This window comes from Manis pentadactyla, chromosome 2, assembly GCF_030020395.1.
Source record: "Manis pentadactyla isolate mManPen7 chromosome 2, mManPen7.hap1, whole genome shotgun sequence".
NCBI lineage: Eukaryota > Metazoa > Chordata > Mammalia > Pholidota > Manidae > Manis > Manis pentadactyla.
Genome location: NC_080020.1, coordinates 184,609,443 through 184,628,860, shown reverse-complemented (window position 1 = coordinate 184,628,860; position 19,418 = coordinate 184,609,443). Strand labels below are relative to the sequence as shown.

Sequence of the window (19,418 nt, the reverse complement as noted above, 5' to 3'; positions counted from 1 at the left end):
AGCAACGTATGTAAACAAATGAAAAGTCATCACAATCAGTTTAATTAAGTGCACAGAATAGCAATCAGTCATGTCAATAAAAATAAAACAATTATTTTTACATCAAGTGTGCTTTATTTCCTCCACAGGTATTCTGTTAAATAAAGCACCATTTATATACTGCCAGGCCACAGCTAAAGAGGATTCTTTACAGAATCAAATTTCTTGTGGTTGTTCCGTATACAAGTAAACTTAATTTTGATAATAAGAACCACAGCGATCGGAGGCAATCTGCCTCTATTATAAGGTACAAAACTGGCACAGAGGACACCATATTATACACAGTAAAAATGCTGTAAGTTTAAATTACATTGTACAGGGCCAGGGAACCCTGCTCCTCCCAAACAGCTGTATTAAATGAAAGCCACTACAGTGAACTCTTCATTACATAAAACATACCCACTATCTGATTGCCCTTTAGGAAGTATATTGAAGAGAGAAATGCAAATTTTTTAAATCTGGAGTTCTGCCTGACCAAGAATTAAGCCTATAAATCTATCTTGCCATTCAAGCAGAGAGCACTGGACAAACTGAAGCACAAAAACAGAAATAAGCAAAACTTATACAAACAGCATTGGGGGAAGGGGAACCTTAAAAGTAGACATGCTACGTCTAATGTCAAGAAGCAGCTTGGTTTCCTTTGCCAGATATCCTTGTGACCACATGGATTGTGGATTCAATGGTCCTACACAGGGTATCTAAAATGTCGTGTTGCTGCATCTGACTAAAGAGTCCTCTGGAATGGCCACAACTGAGTGATAAAGCAGCCTCAGGGTCCTGGGAGGGCAAAGCTTGACCATCACAGCTTCTCAAGTCAGCTAAGTCAGACAGAACTGCAGAGAGTGAAGTAGAAGGGAACTCTGATTCTTCCTCAGCTATGTTAGAATCCTTGGAACAGTGAAGGTCTTTAAATTCTTTACAGTCTTCAAATCTACCATCACTGGACTGCTCTTCTGCATGCTGTGACCTGATATTTGATATGTCTTCTGAAAACGAAGATGGAACATCCATTTGGTACTCTTTAACAGAACTATTTTCAGGGGAAGGAGGATCTTGCTCAGTTCCTGGATCGATAATTGAGGAGTCTCTTGTCTCATTGTCTGAAGTGCTTGTTGGGGTCAGGACGTCCCTGGTTTCCGTTTTCATGTCGCTGATGCAGCCGTCTCCAGTGTGCTCCTCGTCACTGCTAACGCGCCTTCTTTTCACAGGAGTCGCCCCTTCGTCATCTGTGAAAACCAACATCAAAACAAACTTTCCTGAAAGGAGTGTGTGGGGGGAAATGTCATTTTTAGCAAAGGCAGTCACACCACATGTTTTCTTTCCTTCTCCCGCCCTAAAGGTAGTGTTAGTCCAGAAAGCCAGTAACTAACCTTTAGTTTTTCTTTCTTTGGCTTCTTGCTCTTGGAGAGAGTTTCTCTGTTGCAGACAAGTCCTGCATTTGCTTAAAAGCTCTTGCAGAGTTGGAACTAGAGCTGGGTTTAACTGCTTGGGAGTGTGTACTGACAGGAGCAACGCAAGTGCCCTCAGGTCCTACAAAAATCCAGACATGAACACTGTAAGTTCTAAAGGTAACATTTTGACAAAATTGTGTCACACTTTATTGCACATGCTTACTTTTCTGGGAATCTATCCTGGTTTCTCTGGCATTTTTAGAAGAATCCTAGCACTTAGATAAAAGCCACTTTATACAACTACATTTCTCTGTTTCTAAGTCACTAATACCGTTCATTGTTTTATGTACCATGCCACTAAGTCAGAATGAAGACTCAAATAGAAGAGGGGAAAAAAGGACTCAAATGGAAAAGGAAAAAAAAAAAAAAGAAAAATAGGAATTAAAAAAAAACAAAAACAACCTGAATGATCCATGAGAAATTTAGGCTTTACTTATCTAGATACCATAGTTTCTCAAGTATGCTGATTTCTGGGAGATGTCACAAATATTTTTCCCATTTAGTTTAGCTATATAATCTCTTCTGCACCTAAGCATTTTGGTACTTGGGAGGCTGCTGCTGGACATGAACTGGTAGCACACATTCCCAGGGTGTTCCATTATTCTGTGACATGGCTAGCGTGGGAGTCTACACAAGACAATTAATTTCCTAGTTTTAACTGGCTTTATAATCAGCAGATCATTAATCTGGTTGTTTCAGTTACTTACAAGCCATAGCCAATAACAGAAACTTTGCAAGTGAACAGAGAGAAAGGAAGTATCTCCTCTTAGTAGTCTTATTGCCCTTACTATTTAATGACATTAGCACATGCCTTCTAAGCTAATAGGTACTACATACATAAAAGGCACAGTAAATGCATAAATTTTTTAGAGTTTGAATAATAAAATTATAATAAAACCATACTAAGGCCAAACTGAGAGTTGACTTAAGGAAGTTATGAAGGACATGGCTATTCTATTCCATAACTCTTACCCCATTTAAAGAAGCACTTGCTTTGGAAATTTCAACTCTGTTGGTGAAATCAGATTGCAGATTCTGATACTGATTTATCAAGTTTGTAATAAGGGTGCTGATCAAATTGGCACAGTTTGCTTCCGAAAACACTTGACCTTGAACCTGAAAAAGATTAAAAAAAAAAAAAAAATCTCCAAAGACCAACATAATGCAAACACAACCACTAACTAATTGGAAGTAACACTCTGAGTTTCCAAAGTATCACATACCTTTAGAAGAAAATGTGTCATGAATGTGTAGACAATGTTGTTGTTTAGAAAGGTTCTTTCATCCATTAGGATACATTTTATATATTCTGCAAACACGGGATCTTCACATAAAAGCTTGATGCAGTTTTTTGACATCGCAGACTGAAGTGGGGAGAGAAGTATTGATGGGTGAGCCCTAAAATAACTGCACACCTTTACCATTCTGCTTCTGATATGCATCCAAAGTCTTTTAAATCTCACTGGAACGCCACTTTTAACTCTGTCTACTAAACTTTCAGTTACAACAACTCTCCTCCCAATAGTTATCTTGGACTATATGAGTGTTGGAGGAAGAGACTTGTAAGAAGTCCAAAACAGAATAAATGTTTTAAAAAGAAATGCAGCTTTATTATTTAGCATTAAGTCAGTTAAGGACTGGACAACTAAACAGGAAAAGAGAGTTTTCAAGGGACCAGTTAATGGATAATTAATAGATGCCAAGCCACATGTAAAGATGTATTTTCAGAATTCTCTAAAATGAATTGTAACTTTTACTGTATAATCTCATTAGCAATAGTAATTTGGTAAATATCCTTAGTCCCCACAACCCTCCCTTAACTATTGAAAAGGTAAACAAACCTCTTTTCCTAATTATCTCACACAAAGCATTAGTGGGTCCCAATATATGGAAATTATACTAAAATTTGGTTTTCCTGTTTTCAAATGGTCATGGCTCTTAAACACAAGTAGTATGTCTTTAAGTAGTTATGTTCCCTAGATTTGTGTGTGTTAATAATAGATCATTTATGTGGAAGACTTCTTAAAAAATAGGACAAGGTTTAGATATTATGTACATGTATACACTTACGTATTTTATTAGAATAAGCAACCGTATTAAGTAAATTGCTCATGGTCCCCAAGAAATTAGGAGTTATAACAGGACCAAGACCCAGGTCTTCAGATCCTTGGTATCAGGAAAATATGCCTTATTGTACCAATCACAGCCTCTGCCTGCTGCCTGTTTCTTTTACATGGTAGCTGCTGCTTTAGGGTTGACAGGCGCTTTGGAAGCCTTAGATGGTTTAGCTTTATTTTAAAGTTAAGTTTTGGAGGATGGTGTGTGGGAAAAGAAGCCAAATAAAGGGAGCAGTAGAATGCAAAAGTAGATAAAGCAGTAGGGAAGCCAGAGGTGGTGGCAGAGTACAGGAAAACAAACAAACCCAAATCAGAAGGAAAGACATGGGCAACAGGAGCAGCATGTGAAAAAACGGAGCTCTCCCATGTACTGGACAGATGCTCGGCTCAGAAACCAACCGGCAGTCGTTTTCTGACTGCTGTGTCCTAAGCCATGTATGTGGTCAGTGAACACTACACTAGCCTTTCCAAGATTCCTACTATAGTAATAAACAAAATGCCATTTCTTCAAGGAATAGAGATTACTCAGATAGTCTCTACACTTGAGGAGCTCACAGTTTGGTACAAGGAGCTAGAGAAACAACTGTTACAGTACCACATGACACATCCATTAGGAGAATACAGAGTGCCACTGCCCACACAGGAAGCAGGACCAGACTCACAGTATTTCAGATACTATGATGTGGGAAAAGGGTTTACGGCAAAGGAAAGCAAGCAAATTAATCTCTTCCTCTGGGGGTGGGCATATGCAACCACATAGGAAACCAATAGTTTTTTCAGGGTCTGAACAGAGTGGGGATCCTTTATGCTTGATCCAGGGAATGAGCCAAACCTTAGGACCAATCGGGTTTCTCCTTTCCCCTCCATCATTTACAAGCATGATTCAGGTGTCGACTTTTATTTTAAGAGATTGGCTCTTAGATACTTAAGATAGAAGTGTTTTCTGTTCTCAATGAGACTGTCAGTAAGAAAACACATGCATCAGATTTTCGGAAAACTACTCTGAGGTAACAATAAATGAGAGGTAAAGGACAGACTGCTGAAGTAGTTTCTGCTAGAGTGTTGCAACAGTGGATGGGAGCAAGTGACAGATGGGAGACGGGAGAAAGGGGGAAAGCAAGACGTGGAATATGCCTTCTGCCCCTAATACCACTTTTGACTTTTATCACAACTGTTTATATTGACCTATAAAGAGGAGGAATTCAATTATGAATAGCTTATTTGGAGTATCCTATGATACAAATCTTCTAAAGTAAAAAACCTCAAAGGACAACTAGACGCCCGATAGCTATTATTTTCATGAGTCATGTTTTACCTGTCAAGATTCTAAAACATCCCCAATTTCCAGCCAGTTTTCAACCCATTGTTCCTAAAATTACTGACCAAATATGGTCAGATAAGATGAAAGACCAAATTATCTAAAACTCGTTTTCTTTACCTGAGTCTGGCATAGCTCAGTCCAAAGTTTGGGGAACAGTGCAAGATGAAGTGGCAAACCTTCATAGGCAACTAGGACACCTAATATTTGAAAAGAAATCAGAATAGGTTATAATTATAAATTTTACTACTGAGTTGTTACACTCTGCAGGTACAAATATTACAGCTATTTCTAGTCATAATTATGCATATTTTAAATGCTTTTAGAAATACATAAATTCTTAAAGGAAAGAATTCATTCCAATGTTTTAACCAGTAAAATAATTTAGAATGCAGGACACTTTGAATTTATTTCTATAACACACCTCATGCCTAGAAGGATCTGAGGCAACTTAAACCAATTTTGCCTTTTGAATATTAGAACTTTATCTGGGACATTTCATAAGAGTTACTGCAAGTGGTTCCACAGCTTTCTTGGATTTAGGTACCACTGTGCATATTAGATAATCTTCGAAGAATAGCAAGGCTGCAGAGGCAGAGGGGTGCAAGGTCAAAAAGAGGATGCAGAGAATTAGAAAGTATGTTGTTCCTTCCTCTTTTACACTGTTTCGCAACAGGGAGAATTATCTTTATGGTAGACTTTGGTGAACACTGCTCTGACAGCTTAAAGCCTTGTCCCCAGCATCTTTTGGGTGGACCATACTTCACTGTATGTCAGCATCTTATTTGGCACCGCTAGGGTTTTAACCTTCCTCTTCTTGATGACTATCCCCGATGTCATGTATACCTTTAAGGAGTTTGTTCCCCTACCTTCTGCCCTCCTACCTCTCAAAGCATGGAAAGTGCGATGTAACAGTCATACATAAATTCACCATCCTCCAGAATCCCACCTCCAAGGGCAGCATAATCATGGAGAAGGTGAAATATGATAAAACTATCCTCCAGTTAAGAAAAAATTATGAGTTAGACCTGAAGTTGGCCAGCTGTCTATAAAGGGCCAAATAGTAATTTTGGTCTTTGTGGCCATATAAGCTCTGTTGCAACAACTCAACTCTGCAGAAGTAGTGTGAAAGGAGCCACAGACACCACCACATGAATGCGTGTGGCTGTCTTTCAATAAAACTTTATTCAGGATGAAACTTGAAACTAAAAATGTAAAAACCCTTCTTAGCTTGCAGGTAGTTCACTGGTCATACAAAAACAGGCAGCATGCAGACTACTGCTTGCCAGCCTCTGGGTTAGATGAAGGGTTTGAGAAAATGTAGACAAGTCAGCTCTCTTCTTCAAGGATCTCTAGACTCACTTTTGTAGGTAAGCCTATTTAATTTCCTGTCAAGATCAGTCCCTTTCTAGAAATACACTCAAGGAAACTCTAATCCTTCTTCTTTACCCATACCTAATCTCGTTGGGTTAGAGGCATTTACCTAATAAAACATCCTAATACGTGGAAACAAACAAGGGCATGTCATCAAAACTGCTGGCCACAGGGAAGAAAGTTTCTATGCTCCCGTGTCTCTGGCATGGCAATTACCCATAAAAGAGCAGGGGTTGGCGAACTGGCCCACGGGCTCAATCTGGCCCACAGCCTATTTTTGTGTGGCCATGTGAGCTAAGAAAGGGCTTTTAGATTTTTAAAGGACTGTAAAAAAACAGCCAAACAAAGAATATTCGACAGAGACCATAATGGCCTGCAAAGTCTACTCTGTGCAGAAAATCTGCCAACCTCTGAACAGAAGCTGCCTTGCCATAAGCCTCAGGTAGAAGTATAAAGTTATATACTGTCATTTGTTTCCCTAATCTTGTATTCTTTTTCCCCAATTATTTCTCAAAATAAAACATTCTTTGTTCCTATTTTCCCCAACTATGGAAAAGCTAGCACTACCACAACACAAAAAACTTGGGAGGCCTTCTGTGATCTAAGATCATTTCAGAGTAATATCCTGATATAATAAATACCTCTATTTGGTAAGTGAAGGAGGAAATAAACACCGACTGGCATCTATTGTGCTAGGCATGTCAGATCACCACATTTAATTCTCATCAACTTTAGAAGGAATTACTTTATCCTCATCTCACTCTCTGCTTTTTGGATGAGGACATTAGGCTCAGAGAGAATATGGAGTATCTCAGCTCAGGTTCATCCCCATAGCCAGTGAGTGATACAATTGCATCTACCCCAGATTTATCTGATTCTCAAGTCCATAAATCTTTTCAGTAATCAGTGTTTCCCCAAACTTCAGTCATTCATACATCACTTTCATGACTGTTTTCATATCTGTCCATACCTATTCTACTCAATACTGTTCTTTAGATTCACTTAGGCTAATACACGTTAGGATTTTTTTTAGGCACTGTAACATCTAGGACATCATGGATTTGGTGTCCAGTTACGTATTTGTCATACAGTAAGATGCATACATATTTACCAATAGAAAAATTATTCTCCCTGGGCCAACTTGTACACTATGCTCTGGAAAACACTGTCAACTATGGTGAGCCAAAGACACGTTTTTCACAGTACTACTTATTTCTTCTCTGAGCTGCACCTCTCCTTTGCAAGACCACCCCTTCAGAGCAACAGAATTTTAGTTTCTTTCTAGCATTTTCACAAAGCACTCATGATCAGGAACAGCTTGGCTCTGTGACTCAGGCAGAGGCCAATGCCACCGTTCTCCACACACTTCTCCAGTACCTTCTAGGGTGTCTTACTGACTGGGTGGCAAAGCACAGGGAGATGGCACTCACCAAATTCTCAGGCACATGTCCAAGCCTTATCTCAGTAAACAGGACAGGCAGGTCTAGAATATACTAGCTTCTGTACCACTTATCTTTCTTCATCCTGGGACTTCAGGTGTATCCTCAGTAGGGTCCTCACCCCACCCCCATACCCAACTATGAAGGAACTAATACACCATAATCCAAAACTGTTCCTAACATCTTTCCTCATTAGACCACCTCATACTGTAGAAGCTGCTGAGTGTGTTATTAAAAGAAAAATTTTTAAATAACATTTTTACCATTTTATAGGTACAAAGGTAATTCAGATGACTAGATAACAAAGAATTGTGTTATGATTCTTTGTCTAGTTTTCTATGAAGTGTTTACCCCATCCAAACATTATCAATGGAAAGTGATAGCTTTAGCCAAAGGATGAAAAATCAACAACTAATGCTTCACTTCAAATGGAATCATCAAGACCTCTTAGCCTGTATCACACATTTGATTCTTCTAATTCCACTTATTGTGACTTCCTACCCACTAAAAGCAACCTACTGTTATTTATTCAGCTTCTCTTATAGGTTACTGGGTAAAAAATCTACTGGCCCTACCATGGAATATTCAGATCCATGTGTCAGTTCTTCATCTTTCTAAATTAGCAAACTGGTAACCTACTGCTGAATTATAAATATGTCTATTAAATGTAATTACTGTGTATTAGTCTAAGATAAATGGATTTGCCCTTGGTGGACTGGTAAAAGCTGGCATGTGATATACACTCAGTGACTGGAGTGAAGCATATTCACCGTAAGAAGCCTTTTGGGGAACAGCTACTCAGTTTATTCAATCAGTACCACCTTGACATCACCAAAAGGTAAAGATTGAAACCAGAACTGTACTTTCTGTAATTTGAGTTTTCCTCCATTTATTAACTATACTAGTTTTTTAGTTCTAGAGATTTTGGATTTTCTAGGTCCATAACAATGTTACTTGCAAAAAACTGATTTATCTTTCATTTATTAATGCATTAAGAAAACCTTCAAAAACAATGTTAAATAATAAAGGTGAGAGAAATTCTTGTTTTGTCCCTGAGAATATTATTTAAATGATGAAATCTAGGCATTTGCTCTTTAGTTTAATTTTACTTGAGCATCTCATTGTTAATTTTGCATGTGAACTATGGTACCTAAAAAAATGTTGTTAGAGTTTGCAGTACTATTCTACATACTTTTTAAGAATTGTGTTTTCTTCCCGAATACAAAACCAATGTATGATCATTCAAATAATTTAAACCTTATAGACATTTAATAGAGAATTAAAGTATCCCATAATTTTATCCTTATGAATTATGTATATATTTTTTGCACATACCAATTTTTTTCTCATTTGTAAGAACGTAGTCATATTCTGTGTAATGTTTTCTAATTTGCTTTTTTCATGTAATCTAAGGTTATTTCTATCTTTTGTTATAAAGGCTAATACAGATGAACTATGGTTTATTTAAGCGCCTGTTTTGATGGACATTTGGGCTGTTTCCAGTTTTTACCAAATACAAACCAAGTGAAAATAAGCATCCTATGTATGTTGTTGTACATTTTTATGAGTTGAGTAAGGTGGATTCCTTTATCTGATACAATCTAAATTGAGAATGCCAAATTATTTCTCAAAACTGACTCCATTATAAGATCTCTTCTTTGACCAAACTGTGTAAGTATGCTTATCATCTAAATTTTATCTCAGTTAGGGGGAAAAAAAGAAAGAAAATAATTTTTGCTTTCTTTATTAGTAAGGCTTGGCAAGTTCTCATACAGCTACCAAATATTTACTTTTTTACAGTGAATTGCCTCATGTCCTTTGTGTATTTTACTTAATGTTCTTTACCATTTACTGAATCATTAAAAGTTTTTGCATATTGGCAATACTAGCTATTTATCTGCTAAAAATGCAAATATTTCTCCCATTAGCTGTTTGCATTTTAACTTATGGCCTCTCACATTTATTTTCGATTTTTATGCAGTCAGTATTTTCAATTTCTTATTTGATTGTTTTGGAGTTTTGTGTCCTACTTAACGTGGTCTGTCAAATATCAAGGTGGTATCTCTAAGACAGTATGTTTTTTTTTTACTATTCCTACAATTTATTTTTCACAGTTGAATCTTTAATCCACCTGGAATGTATTTTGATCTAAGGAATGAAGTAGGTATTGAAGTCTTACTACTCCTCTCTGACTCAGAGGGCTAACCAATTCTCTCAATACTGGCCATTTCCCACAAGTCTGATGTCACCTTTATTATCTACCAAATCCTCATTTATCTCTTATGTTTATTTTTGGGCTTTTCCCCCACTGCTCTGCCTATGAATTTCTGTATCTGTATTACACAGTTTTAATCATTATCATTTACTTTTATGTAAGAAAGGGGACAAAATACACTTGTATTTGCTGTTTTTTTTTGCAGAAAACTAATAATAAAAATTGGGGGAAAGCCTATGAGTGATAAGGTGATGTGTACCTTTTTGATAATGTTTTGAATTATGAACTGTATATATTAAATACTAAACAATAAGATAAAAAATTACTGTATCTTTAGTAAATATTTTATAAATCAATAGGGCCAGTCCCTCATTATTACTCTTTTCAGAATATTTCTGGCTAAACTCTTGTTATTTTTAAGTATCAGAATACTGGGTTTCAGACACAGTTTTTCACTTTGTTCACCCTCCCTGAATTTCTTCCCCGTTTCTTTCTCCCCTAACCCCACGCTTGGCTGTCCTCACTTCAAAAGCATCCCAACCCTCCCTGTTTCCTATTTAGCACTGCAACTCTATCTCCTGCAATTCTAATTGACAATTACTACATAATTCCTTTTTACCCAATAAATCTTAAAATCTGGTCAATTGCCCATATAAAAATTACCACAAAGACTTTTCCTTAAAACTGGAAATGACTTACAATCCAGTGTAGGTCTTAAGATAGGTCCCACCTATGGTCACCATATTTTGGCCCTCAGGCCATCTAACCACAAGGCTCAAATGATTAAGGACAGAACCAATTTAAACTTACACTTCTCTTGTTGCCAAATAAAATTTCTTCAAGAAATTATGTAAATTAAGACTCCCTGTCAGCATTCTGTTCCCCACTGCAGTCATTCATGGGGGCTTTGCTTTCTCAAGCCCTTTCCTATGTGCCTCTCTCTGGAAATAGTCATTTCAGCTGGAATAGAGAGTTAACTTCAGACACCAGGACACAACCTTTCCATATATAAGAGGTGTAAAGCACTGTTTTTAGGTGTTTATCTTACTTCATATCCAAAAAATATCTAGTTTTCTGCATAACTAAGATGTATTTATTTTCTTCAATAAGTGTTTATTTACCTATTCAATTTGTCAGTTTTTATCTAGAGCTGTGCTACTCAATATGGTAGCCACCAGCTACATTGTGCTATTTTATTTGATTTGGTCAAAATTAAGTAAAAGATTCTTTGCTTAGGCACATTTTAAGTTCTCAACACTCACCTGCATACATACTGAGGCTGGTGATGCAGTTGGATAATATTCCCATCTTCATATTAAGTTCTACGGGCTACGGCTTATGTAAGGAGCTAAATGCTATGAGGAAGCCCCAACAGTGCTCATGGTTTAAGAGTGACACAAGTATGACATACTATGGAAGCTGATTCAGCTAACATGGATGGCTAGGCGTGTATCCCTTCCCTCTTTCCCCTCCAACTGTAATTTCCCCAAAACTGTGTATTTGGGTTGATGAGGAAGACCGTCCTAAACAGGGTATAAAATTCATTATTTGAATAAAGAGTCAGAGCTATTCAAGTGGCTAATATAGCTCCTCACATAACTTTCATCTAAATCTTAAGTACCTAGTTACCAAGAACTTTTCTTAAGGTCAGCATCTTTGTGAGTCCCTTGCCTTATCTGGAAGCAAGGCTGTGTTACTAGAATTTCTGGGTATTTGCTCACACCAGATGATTTCTAGGTTTTAGAGCTTTTTACCAAATGCCACGACCCAACTGTGTCATCATGAAATGGCCAATCTGAACATATCATTTCTCCACCTTGGCACTTCAGCCACATATATATCTATAAAACCAGCTAATGATAACAGGTAGAAAGAACAACCTTTCAAATCTTAAGACACTAATAACTTACCAACAAGAGAGTTTTCTGAAGAGAAATTATCCCTGACAGATGTTAACACTTTAGTATTCTTCTTGGATAACGAAACCTAAGATAAGTTCACATCTTTTGCCCTACCTGTAATGGATCAAAACTCTTTCCATAGGAAGGAAAGGGTTGTGACGGAGAGGGACATGGGGATTTCTAGAGTGTGATAATATTCTATTTCTTGACCTGGGTGGTGGTTCCGTGAGTAGTTCATTTCCCATCCTCTGAAAAAAATATCCAGGACACTGAAGGGATGCTGGGCCATCCCTAAAGTTGACACTCACTGGACACAGAGCCTGGGAACTCTGGAGGTCCTGAGATAGGGGTCATTTGGAGAAGGGCTCCATGTCTTCTAAAGACTTTTCAGCTAGAGAAAGCCACCCAAAGGGAGCAGTTCTCTAAAAGGTCTCAGGTACATTCTTGGAGAGACAATATTACTATTAAGTAATTGGGAGTTTTGTACTCCTTCATAATCCACTAATGGTTTTCTATTTCTCCTATCTTCTTTTTTAAATTTCCCTTATTCTCAACTCACTTTTCCACTTTATGAAACTTACCTCCTAATTTACTCATATATGCACCTCTGCTTCACCCTGGCAAGCCCACTTAGCTTGCCTTTGCATTGCCAGCTCCACAGCACAGCTGGCACTATAGATCTCATCTTATCTTCACGATCAGAGCTGGGGAAGTCCATCTCTAAGCCTGCCTCCCTAAACAGAGCAGTTTTTTTTTTTTTTAATTTAATTCTGCTGGGCAGATGGAGGAGGACTTGGGCTTCTATGTACAAAAGTGACCAGCCCTACTCCACACTCCTTTATAGGCCAGCTGAAACTCTGGGCAGAGCTATTCAATGGAAACCAGTAAGTTGGTGTTTTGTTAATAAAAATAAAAATGTTCCCAAGAATAATTAATGTTTTTAAACAGTCACTTTAAAAAAGAAAAAAAAGATTGTCTCATTTTTTTTCCTCCCCTTCCTGAATGGCTAGGGGCTTAAAATAATTCAGTGGAATTTACTGCTCATCTTTTATACTTACTCAGCTTAACTAATGTTTCAGTAAATTTTTCACAGTTGATTGCAACTCGGCATAATAGATGGATGAATTGATGATAAGAAAAGAAGTAGTCTAGCAGCATACGATCATAAACGTCATCTTTGCCCTGAAGGTTAAAGATGATAAAATGGTTGCACTTAAATTGTATAATAAATTAAAGAGCATATTTTGTGCAAATGTAATAAATTTAACTAAAAATCTGATTAAATATTTAAATTCTATAAGAACCTAGCTTTAAATTCCAAGTTTCTAGTCATGGTATTAAGATCTTAATTGTCACAAGTTTATTTTCAGTGTGCAAATGCTATCAATTAAAATTACCCATTATTTCTATAGACATTAATAAAAATTACTGTAGAATTTTAAAATGTGACACTAACTCTACAGACATTTCAAGAAGAGTGGATTAAATCTGATTTTTGAAATAAGATTTCAATTTATTTCTATAGTGGTTACTGCAGTGTTAATTATTTTTAATATTTTTAAAGAACTTCTTCAGTATATTTAAGATCCAAAGATAAGTGGTGTGGGCAAGTAAGAGTGTCAATGAAGTGGGATGAAGAAAGATAAAGGGGAAAATTGTTTAAAAAATGGTGAAACTAAGATAAATTATCCTATGTCAATGTACCTTCTCTCTGTAATTTAGAATAGCATTATTTTAGAATAAGTGTTAGAGGACAATAATCAGATTACAAATGATGATAAATCTATCAATCGGTTATGTTAGGCTTAGGTCAAAGGATTATAATGAAAGAACAATAAAGTCATTATTGAATCTATGGCCAAATTTAAACAATAGTAAGTACCTAACTTGACTTTTCAGGTTTAGATGTATGACCCAGTTGTAATTTAGCCTAGTGACAAATATTAATAAGGCCTTCTATTAGGGTATTTTTTGAGGGGAAAAAAAACTTACTACTTGTGCTTAGTGTTGATTTTGTAAATATTCAACCAACATTTCAGAGCACTAAAAGGAAAAAGTCCAAATGAGTCTAATCTTAGGAGCCACAAAATGGTCATTTAAATCTAATATATTCCTATCTGCTAGAGGGGAAATTACTGTACTACAGAAACATGATTTTCCTGGCATCCCAACATACCTTACTGGTTTCCACCATTGTGGGCAAGAGGCACATATTGAGTTCAGGGCGCGGAGGCCGAATATTGCTTTTCCCTCCTATTAGCTTGATATTTTCTCGACAAGGGAAATAAGGTCCAAGAGACACTAAGACATTAAAAGTGTACAATAAGAATAAATGGAAAAAATAAATCTCCATGTTTCAGTGTGCAGAAAGATTAAATGCCAGCCACATTCAAGTACTGTGCTAGATGAATACATACTTGGTATATTACTGTGATGGTAAGTACAATGGTTGTGTTGCAGAAATGGAACCAGAGTGTGAAGAAAGTCATGGGGACTCAAAAGCACAAGTTCTTTGAGGACATCTGAAAACAAAAACACAATTTGGTATTAAAGAACTAGAGTATATCTACCTGCTACTTTCAAACACAAACCCTGTTGGGGTGACTGGTTGTAGTGTGGCAGCTGAAAGGTTTTAATGAGTCTAAAATCGTTGCAGCTCCTGACACTGGGAGAAATTCTGTTTGATGCTCAATTACATCTGGATTATCAGAGTTACTAACGACAATAGGGCCATCATTTAGAGACCAAAATTTAAAACTATTTATTTGTATTTTATTTATCTAAGATAAGTATCATAAAGAAGTACACTATGGGAAATACATAATGCATGTTGATTATGTGTCTTCAGAAAATCAACGATAGCAGCTTAGAAAGAAATCTAAAGATCCAAGTTCTTTGGATCTGAGGGATGATAATTAATCTACTTTTAATGTTTCATGATGCTGGCTGGACTAATTCTCATCTTCTAATCACAGAGGAGAAAAGCTCATGAATACAGGCTACTGGCAATCAGAAGTTATTGCTATGTGCCCTTCTCTTCTTACTGGAGAAATATACAGAAGCCAGTAATTGTACAGAACATGAGGTCAAAACCTGCCAAGACTGACGGCTTACACCAGTTGGCCAGTTATTCAGGCCATTTTGAGAAATTATTTGTGCAAATAATTAAAATGGCTTGTAAGGTAAGTAAAAAATTCAATGTAAGTTTAAAAACAGGGGTCCTTCAACAGCACAAATGGTCACTTTACTATAAATATGCAATCAATAAAAATATTCAGGAGTCTAAGAACAGCTACTACCAAGTATCTTTAGGCAAAGAACTCACAGTGAAATAATCACAACCCTTTACAATGTCAGATCTACTTTGTAAACATACGCGTAGTTCTACCTTGTATATAGGGTCAGAAGATTTCAGAGCTGCAAGAGACATAATCTAAGGTCAAAGAATCCAGATATATTAAGTGACATACCCATGATCACAGAGGTAATTATTGGCATGTTAATAAATAACCAATTTTCTTAGGACCTGCTGGCCAGTGTGAATTACACTTAAAAAATATAAATGTATTCCAAACTCTACAGAACATCTTACAAGGAAAAAATCCCACAGAAATGTTCTTCCACTAGGTATTTAACAGGGATATTTTTCAAGTATCTTACCTATACAGGCATTTCTAAGTTCTGGAGGGCTATAGGAATTCAGAAGAGTTAACAGTTTATGAGCAAATTCAATTCGCTCCTGCCACTGGATTAATGCTTGTTTCACATCTGTAAATATAAAAAGCAAACATAAATATGCCATTTGAGATTATATGTCTTCACAATTATTTTTTATTGTAGTCTATAAACTATGGAGGCTAACACTAAGGAATTCAAATTAATTACATAAACAGCTTTGGTGAAAACTAAGTGATTATTTTCATGAGATGGCTACTACTGTTAAACTTGTTAGATTTCTTAAAGCACATATTTTAATGATGAGTATGTCCCATTTTCTAGGAATGTGTATGAAGTTCACAGTTCACACTAATTTACAGGGATGCAAGAGAGATGTTTTATAGTTACTTCTTTTGAAACTAAAAATGATCAAACCTAAGCCATAGAAGTTTCCTGCTGGAGACCTTCACTTTTCTAATCTCCTAAATCTTGACACTTATGGCATGCTTGCCCATTTTTCAGGCAGGCATAAAGAAAATAAACAAGAGCATTATTCCAGCTTTATAACAGGAAGTCATGATGAATGCCTCCTGATGGTTAGCTAGCATTGGCCCCATCTTTTGTACATAAAAACTAGAGATAAAGACATTCTCTGAAGCATGCCATTTAAAAGCCTTTGCTCTTTAATAGCTGAAACTAACAAAAATAAGAAGAATGACCAAACCTTTTCTCTGAAGATATGGGCGTGTAGACTTCAAAACCGAAAGAAATATTGATAGAAGTTCTACTAAGTCTCCAGTCACATGGCAAGCTGTGGCTTCATGATACATCATGTGCAGTGTATTGAAAGACTGCAAGTGATTTAAAAAAAATGGAAAACTTCATTTTACTTGATTGAGCCACAAAGTGGTAGGGTTCATCCTTTATGACAGACGTTTTCAGACTCAGACTATGTTTGTGCATATGTAAACAGCAAATTTTCTTTCTATCCAAAAGTCACATTCTATCAAGCAGCCCTTTTGAAAATATAAAAATAGCCCTCACCTTCAGAGCTCTGTTATTTTGTATATACATTTTAGTCTGAAGGAATAATTTGATTAATGGGATTTTTTTTTGGATTACTGTTTACTCTAAGACTGCAGGCCTTAGAGATTACAGAGCAGCAGGCAACAACAGGAAGATGGGGGAAAACAGGTAACTGCTTTAACTTTCTGGGGCTTCTGAAATAGCTGTCAGCCATAAGCAAAAGAGTAGGTCTGAAGTGAGGTTAAGAGTAGGTCCAAAAGGTAGGAGTTCCTTTAATCATATTGGCTTGTTAAAGTCTTTTAATTCCTTTAATTCCTAAAACAGTTTTTTTCCTATTGCATTTTACACCAAAACATTTTTCTAATCCTCTCATGTCAGTTCCCCTAGCCTATATACTTCAAAATTTGTAGCCCACAGTGTGTGGCAGTACATAATCTGAACAATGTACTCGGGCAGCATTTAACCTGTAAGCTGTGAGGCCAGGAACCATGTCTGTCTTGTTCACTGCTGTATCCCTAGTGGCCACCACAATGTGTGGCATGGAGTAGGCATTCAAACATTTGCTGAATGAAAGAGTGAAATTCTCCCCACTCCTTTTCACGTAGCTTTGTTTTAGCCAAACAGAAATACTTGGCATTTCCCAAATACACTTAATGTATTATTTATTGCCTCTGTGCTGATTAAGTCATTTATCTAAATACTATCCCATTTTTCTTCACAAGTCCAAATTCTTTGAAGTCAGTTGCAAACATGTTTTCTTATTCTGCAATACTATTAGCTGAAAAAAACCATCTTCCCTCTTATTTCTCATGGTACTCTTGGCATGTATTCTTTTGTCTCTATTACTTGACCAAGAAGTATGATGCACCTCTGGGTCTTAAAATCATCTCACAGTTGTGGTTATTCAAGATTATGGGAAGAATGAATGGCTGATTTTAAGCACTGTAATAGTATCAATGGCTTCCTCTAATGCTGCTAATCTCAGTTTCTGTAACTCTAATAAGTGAGCTCCTGAGAAATTGTGTCCTTGATTAAATCTATGAGTTTCTTTTCCATTTCTATCCTTACAAATGAATAATTACAAGTAGGCTATTTTAAAGTGGCTGTTCTAAATACAAAATAAGACAAAGTATGGAATTAAGATGGACAAAGAAAAAAGTAACCTAAAAACTGTGGCCTTGTTTTTCCTGGAATATAAATGAGCACTTACCGATCTGTAGAATTAAAATCCAGACACCTATTTAACAGTCTACCAGAAATTCTAAATAGCCACAAAACAAGAAGTCTTGGAAAGATATTAAAATGTGATAAATCTACAATAAAATGTGGTAATATATTTACCTCAGTCATCAGGATCAACCCTCGATTAAATACAACAAGAAGTCTATCTTCATCAGATTCTAATAGTATTCTGAAGGCACTAGAAGAATACATAAAGTCCAGTTTGAGAACTCTGAATCTCAGATAAGAACACAAAGGTGATAAAAAATAACTTAAATCATCATTTAGGCACTCTACTTTTTACCTACAGAACAGAGACTGCTACATCTATTTCTTTTAGTAATGTAATAAAAGGAGTTAATATTAAATAAGAAACTCTCTAAGCAACTGAGAAAAGTTGTGTCTATTAGTAGCTAGTCAACTGTTAATCATCCACAATGGTGGAAGAGAGGTGTGATGGGAATATTTTTAAAGTTTCAGTATAAAAAAACCACTTCTTTTACTTTTTATAGTAACATAATTATTTCTAAATTATGTTAAGTTCTGGGCAATAATTATACTTAAATTATCAAAGCATTCATCAGCTGGTTATTAGGAAGAAATAGTACCATGAGGGGAAAAAACATTAAAAACAAATATTGGCCTTAAAAATAATTTATATCAAAATCATTGTATTACTCTTGTTAACAGACCTTATTTCATTATTGGTAATGGAAATGCTGTTATATAACGTAACTGGAAATCCTTCTACTTTAATGAGGTATTTTCTTTGCCCTTTCAAAAAAGAATTAAAAGAGCCCTAGGTCTTTATCTTTAAATATGCTTTAAGTAACAAACCTTGAGAAAACAATGTATTCATAATTAATGCTAAATTTTTAAAGAATTCTTTTTTAAAGAGTCCTGACAAAAGTATAGTTAATTTCATTTTGTATATTAATACAGATATTCAAATTTAGAAGCTTTCTAAAGAAGATAATCTGAACCTTTTCTTGGGCAGATGAACTTAAGATACTACAGTGTTGAAGAAAATACTACCAAAATATGTGTGCCTAAGAAATGATCTCACCTGAAAGTCTTAGACATACAGAATCATTTTAAGGAATTAATCTGGGCTTTATTTCTACAGTTAAAGGGAATTAAATGTAATTTGCAGCAGCTCCATTTTAGCCATTCAAAAACTTCTGGAGCTCTCATCAATTGTAAACATGATGTTTCGTTATTTGGGCTAACTCCTGTAGTTAAAAAAGACAGGTACATCTTGGCTAAATAGAACAAAAAACAGAGAAACAGTGAAACTCATCCTAAGGTGAAAAAAGCTGTTTCTGGAGGCCTCTAGAACTGAACTGTCCAAGCACAAGTTAGGATGAACTGACATAAAGAGGAGGGTTACACTTTAGGTGTAAGACTGTGTACATTAACGTTCCTTTCCAATGCTAAGATTCTGCGATTCAGACGAAACACAAAATGACAATACTCCCAAACCAAACCAAAAGCTATTCAAAAGTAGCTCACTAACTTTCAAAACATGAATTTTCCAAGGTGACTAAATGCATAAATACTTCTCCAGTAACCTTAAACAATTGGAAAACTTGTAATTATAAATAATTTAAGTTATGCTTCTTTAAGTGTCAAAGGATGGTCCCTGTCCCCTCACTTGGAA

The 19,418-nt window shown here is 36.1% G+C and overlaps 1 protein-coding gene across 7 annotated transcripts in view; it reads right to left on the bottom strand.

Moving 5' to 3' along the window:
• Positions 1 to 19: 19 nt before the first annotated feature.
• The window catches only part of USP34 (ubiquitin specific peptidase 34), a 289,427-nt gene continuing 270,028 nt past the window's right edge, over positions 20 to 19,418 (bottom strand). For 4 of the 7 annotated variants that reach the window (XM_057497160.1, XM_057497161.1, XM_057497163.1 and 1 more), the window contains 11 exons: positions 17,879 to 17,957; positions 16,236 to 16,362; positions 15,515 to 15,622; positions 14,272 to 14,376; positions 14,031 to 14,155; positions 12,913 to 13,036; positions 5,046 to 5,125; positions 2,714 to 2,854; positions 2,463 to 2,606; positions 1,410 to 1,569; positions 20 to 1,265 (listed from right to left, as the gene is read on the bottom strand). In XM_057497160.1, coding sequence (XP_057353143.1) covers positions 658 to 1,265; positions 1,410 to 1,569; positions 2,463 to 2,606; positions 2,714 to 2,854; positions 5,046 to 5,125; positions 12,913 to 13,036; positions 14,031 to 14,155; positions 14,272 to 14,376; positions 15,515 to 15,622; positions 16,236 to 16,362; positions 17,879 to 17,957 — 1,801 coding nt within the window. In that variant the 3' untranslated portion in view covers positions 20 to 657. Of the gene's footprint in view, positions 1,266 to 1,409; positions 1,570 to 2,462; positions 2,607 to 2,713; positions 2,855 to 5,045; positions 5,126 to 12,912; positions 13,037 to 14,030; positions 14,156 to 14,271; positions 14,377 to 15,514; positions 15,623 to 16,235; positions 16,363 to 17,878; positions 17,958 to 19,418 lie in introns of those variants that run through there. The other 3 variants (XM_057497164.1, XM_057497165.1, XR_008995834.1) reach the window with 3 other exon arrangements.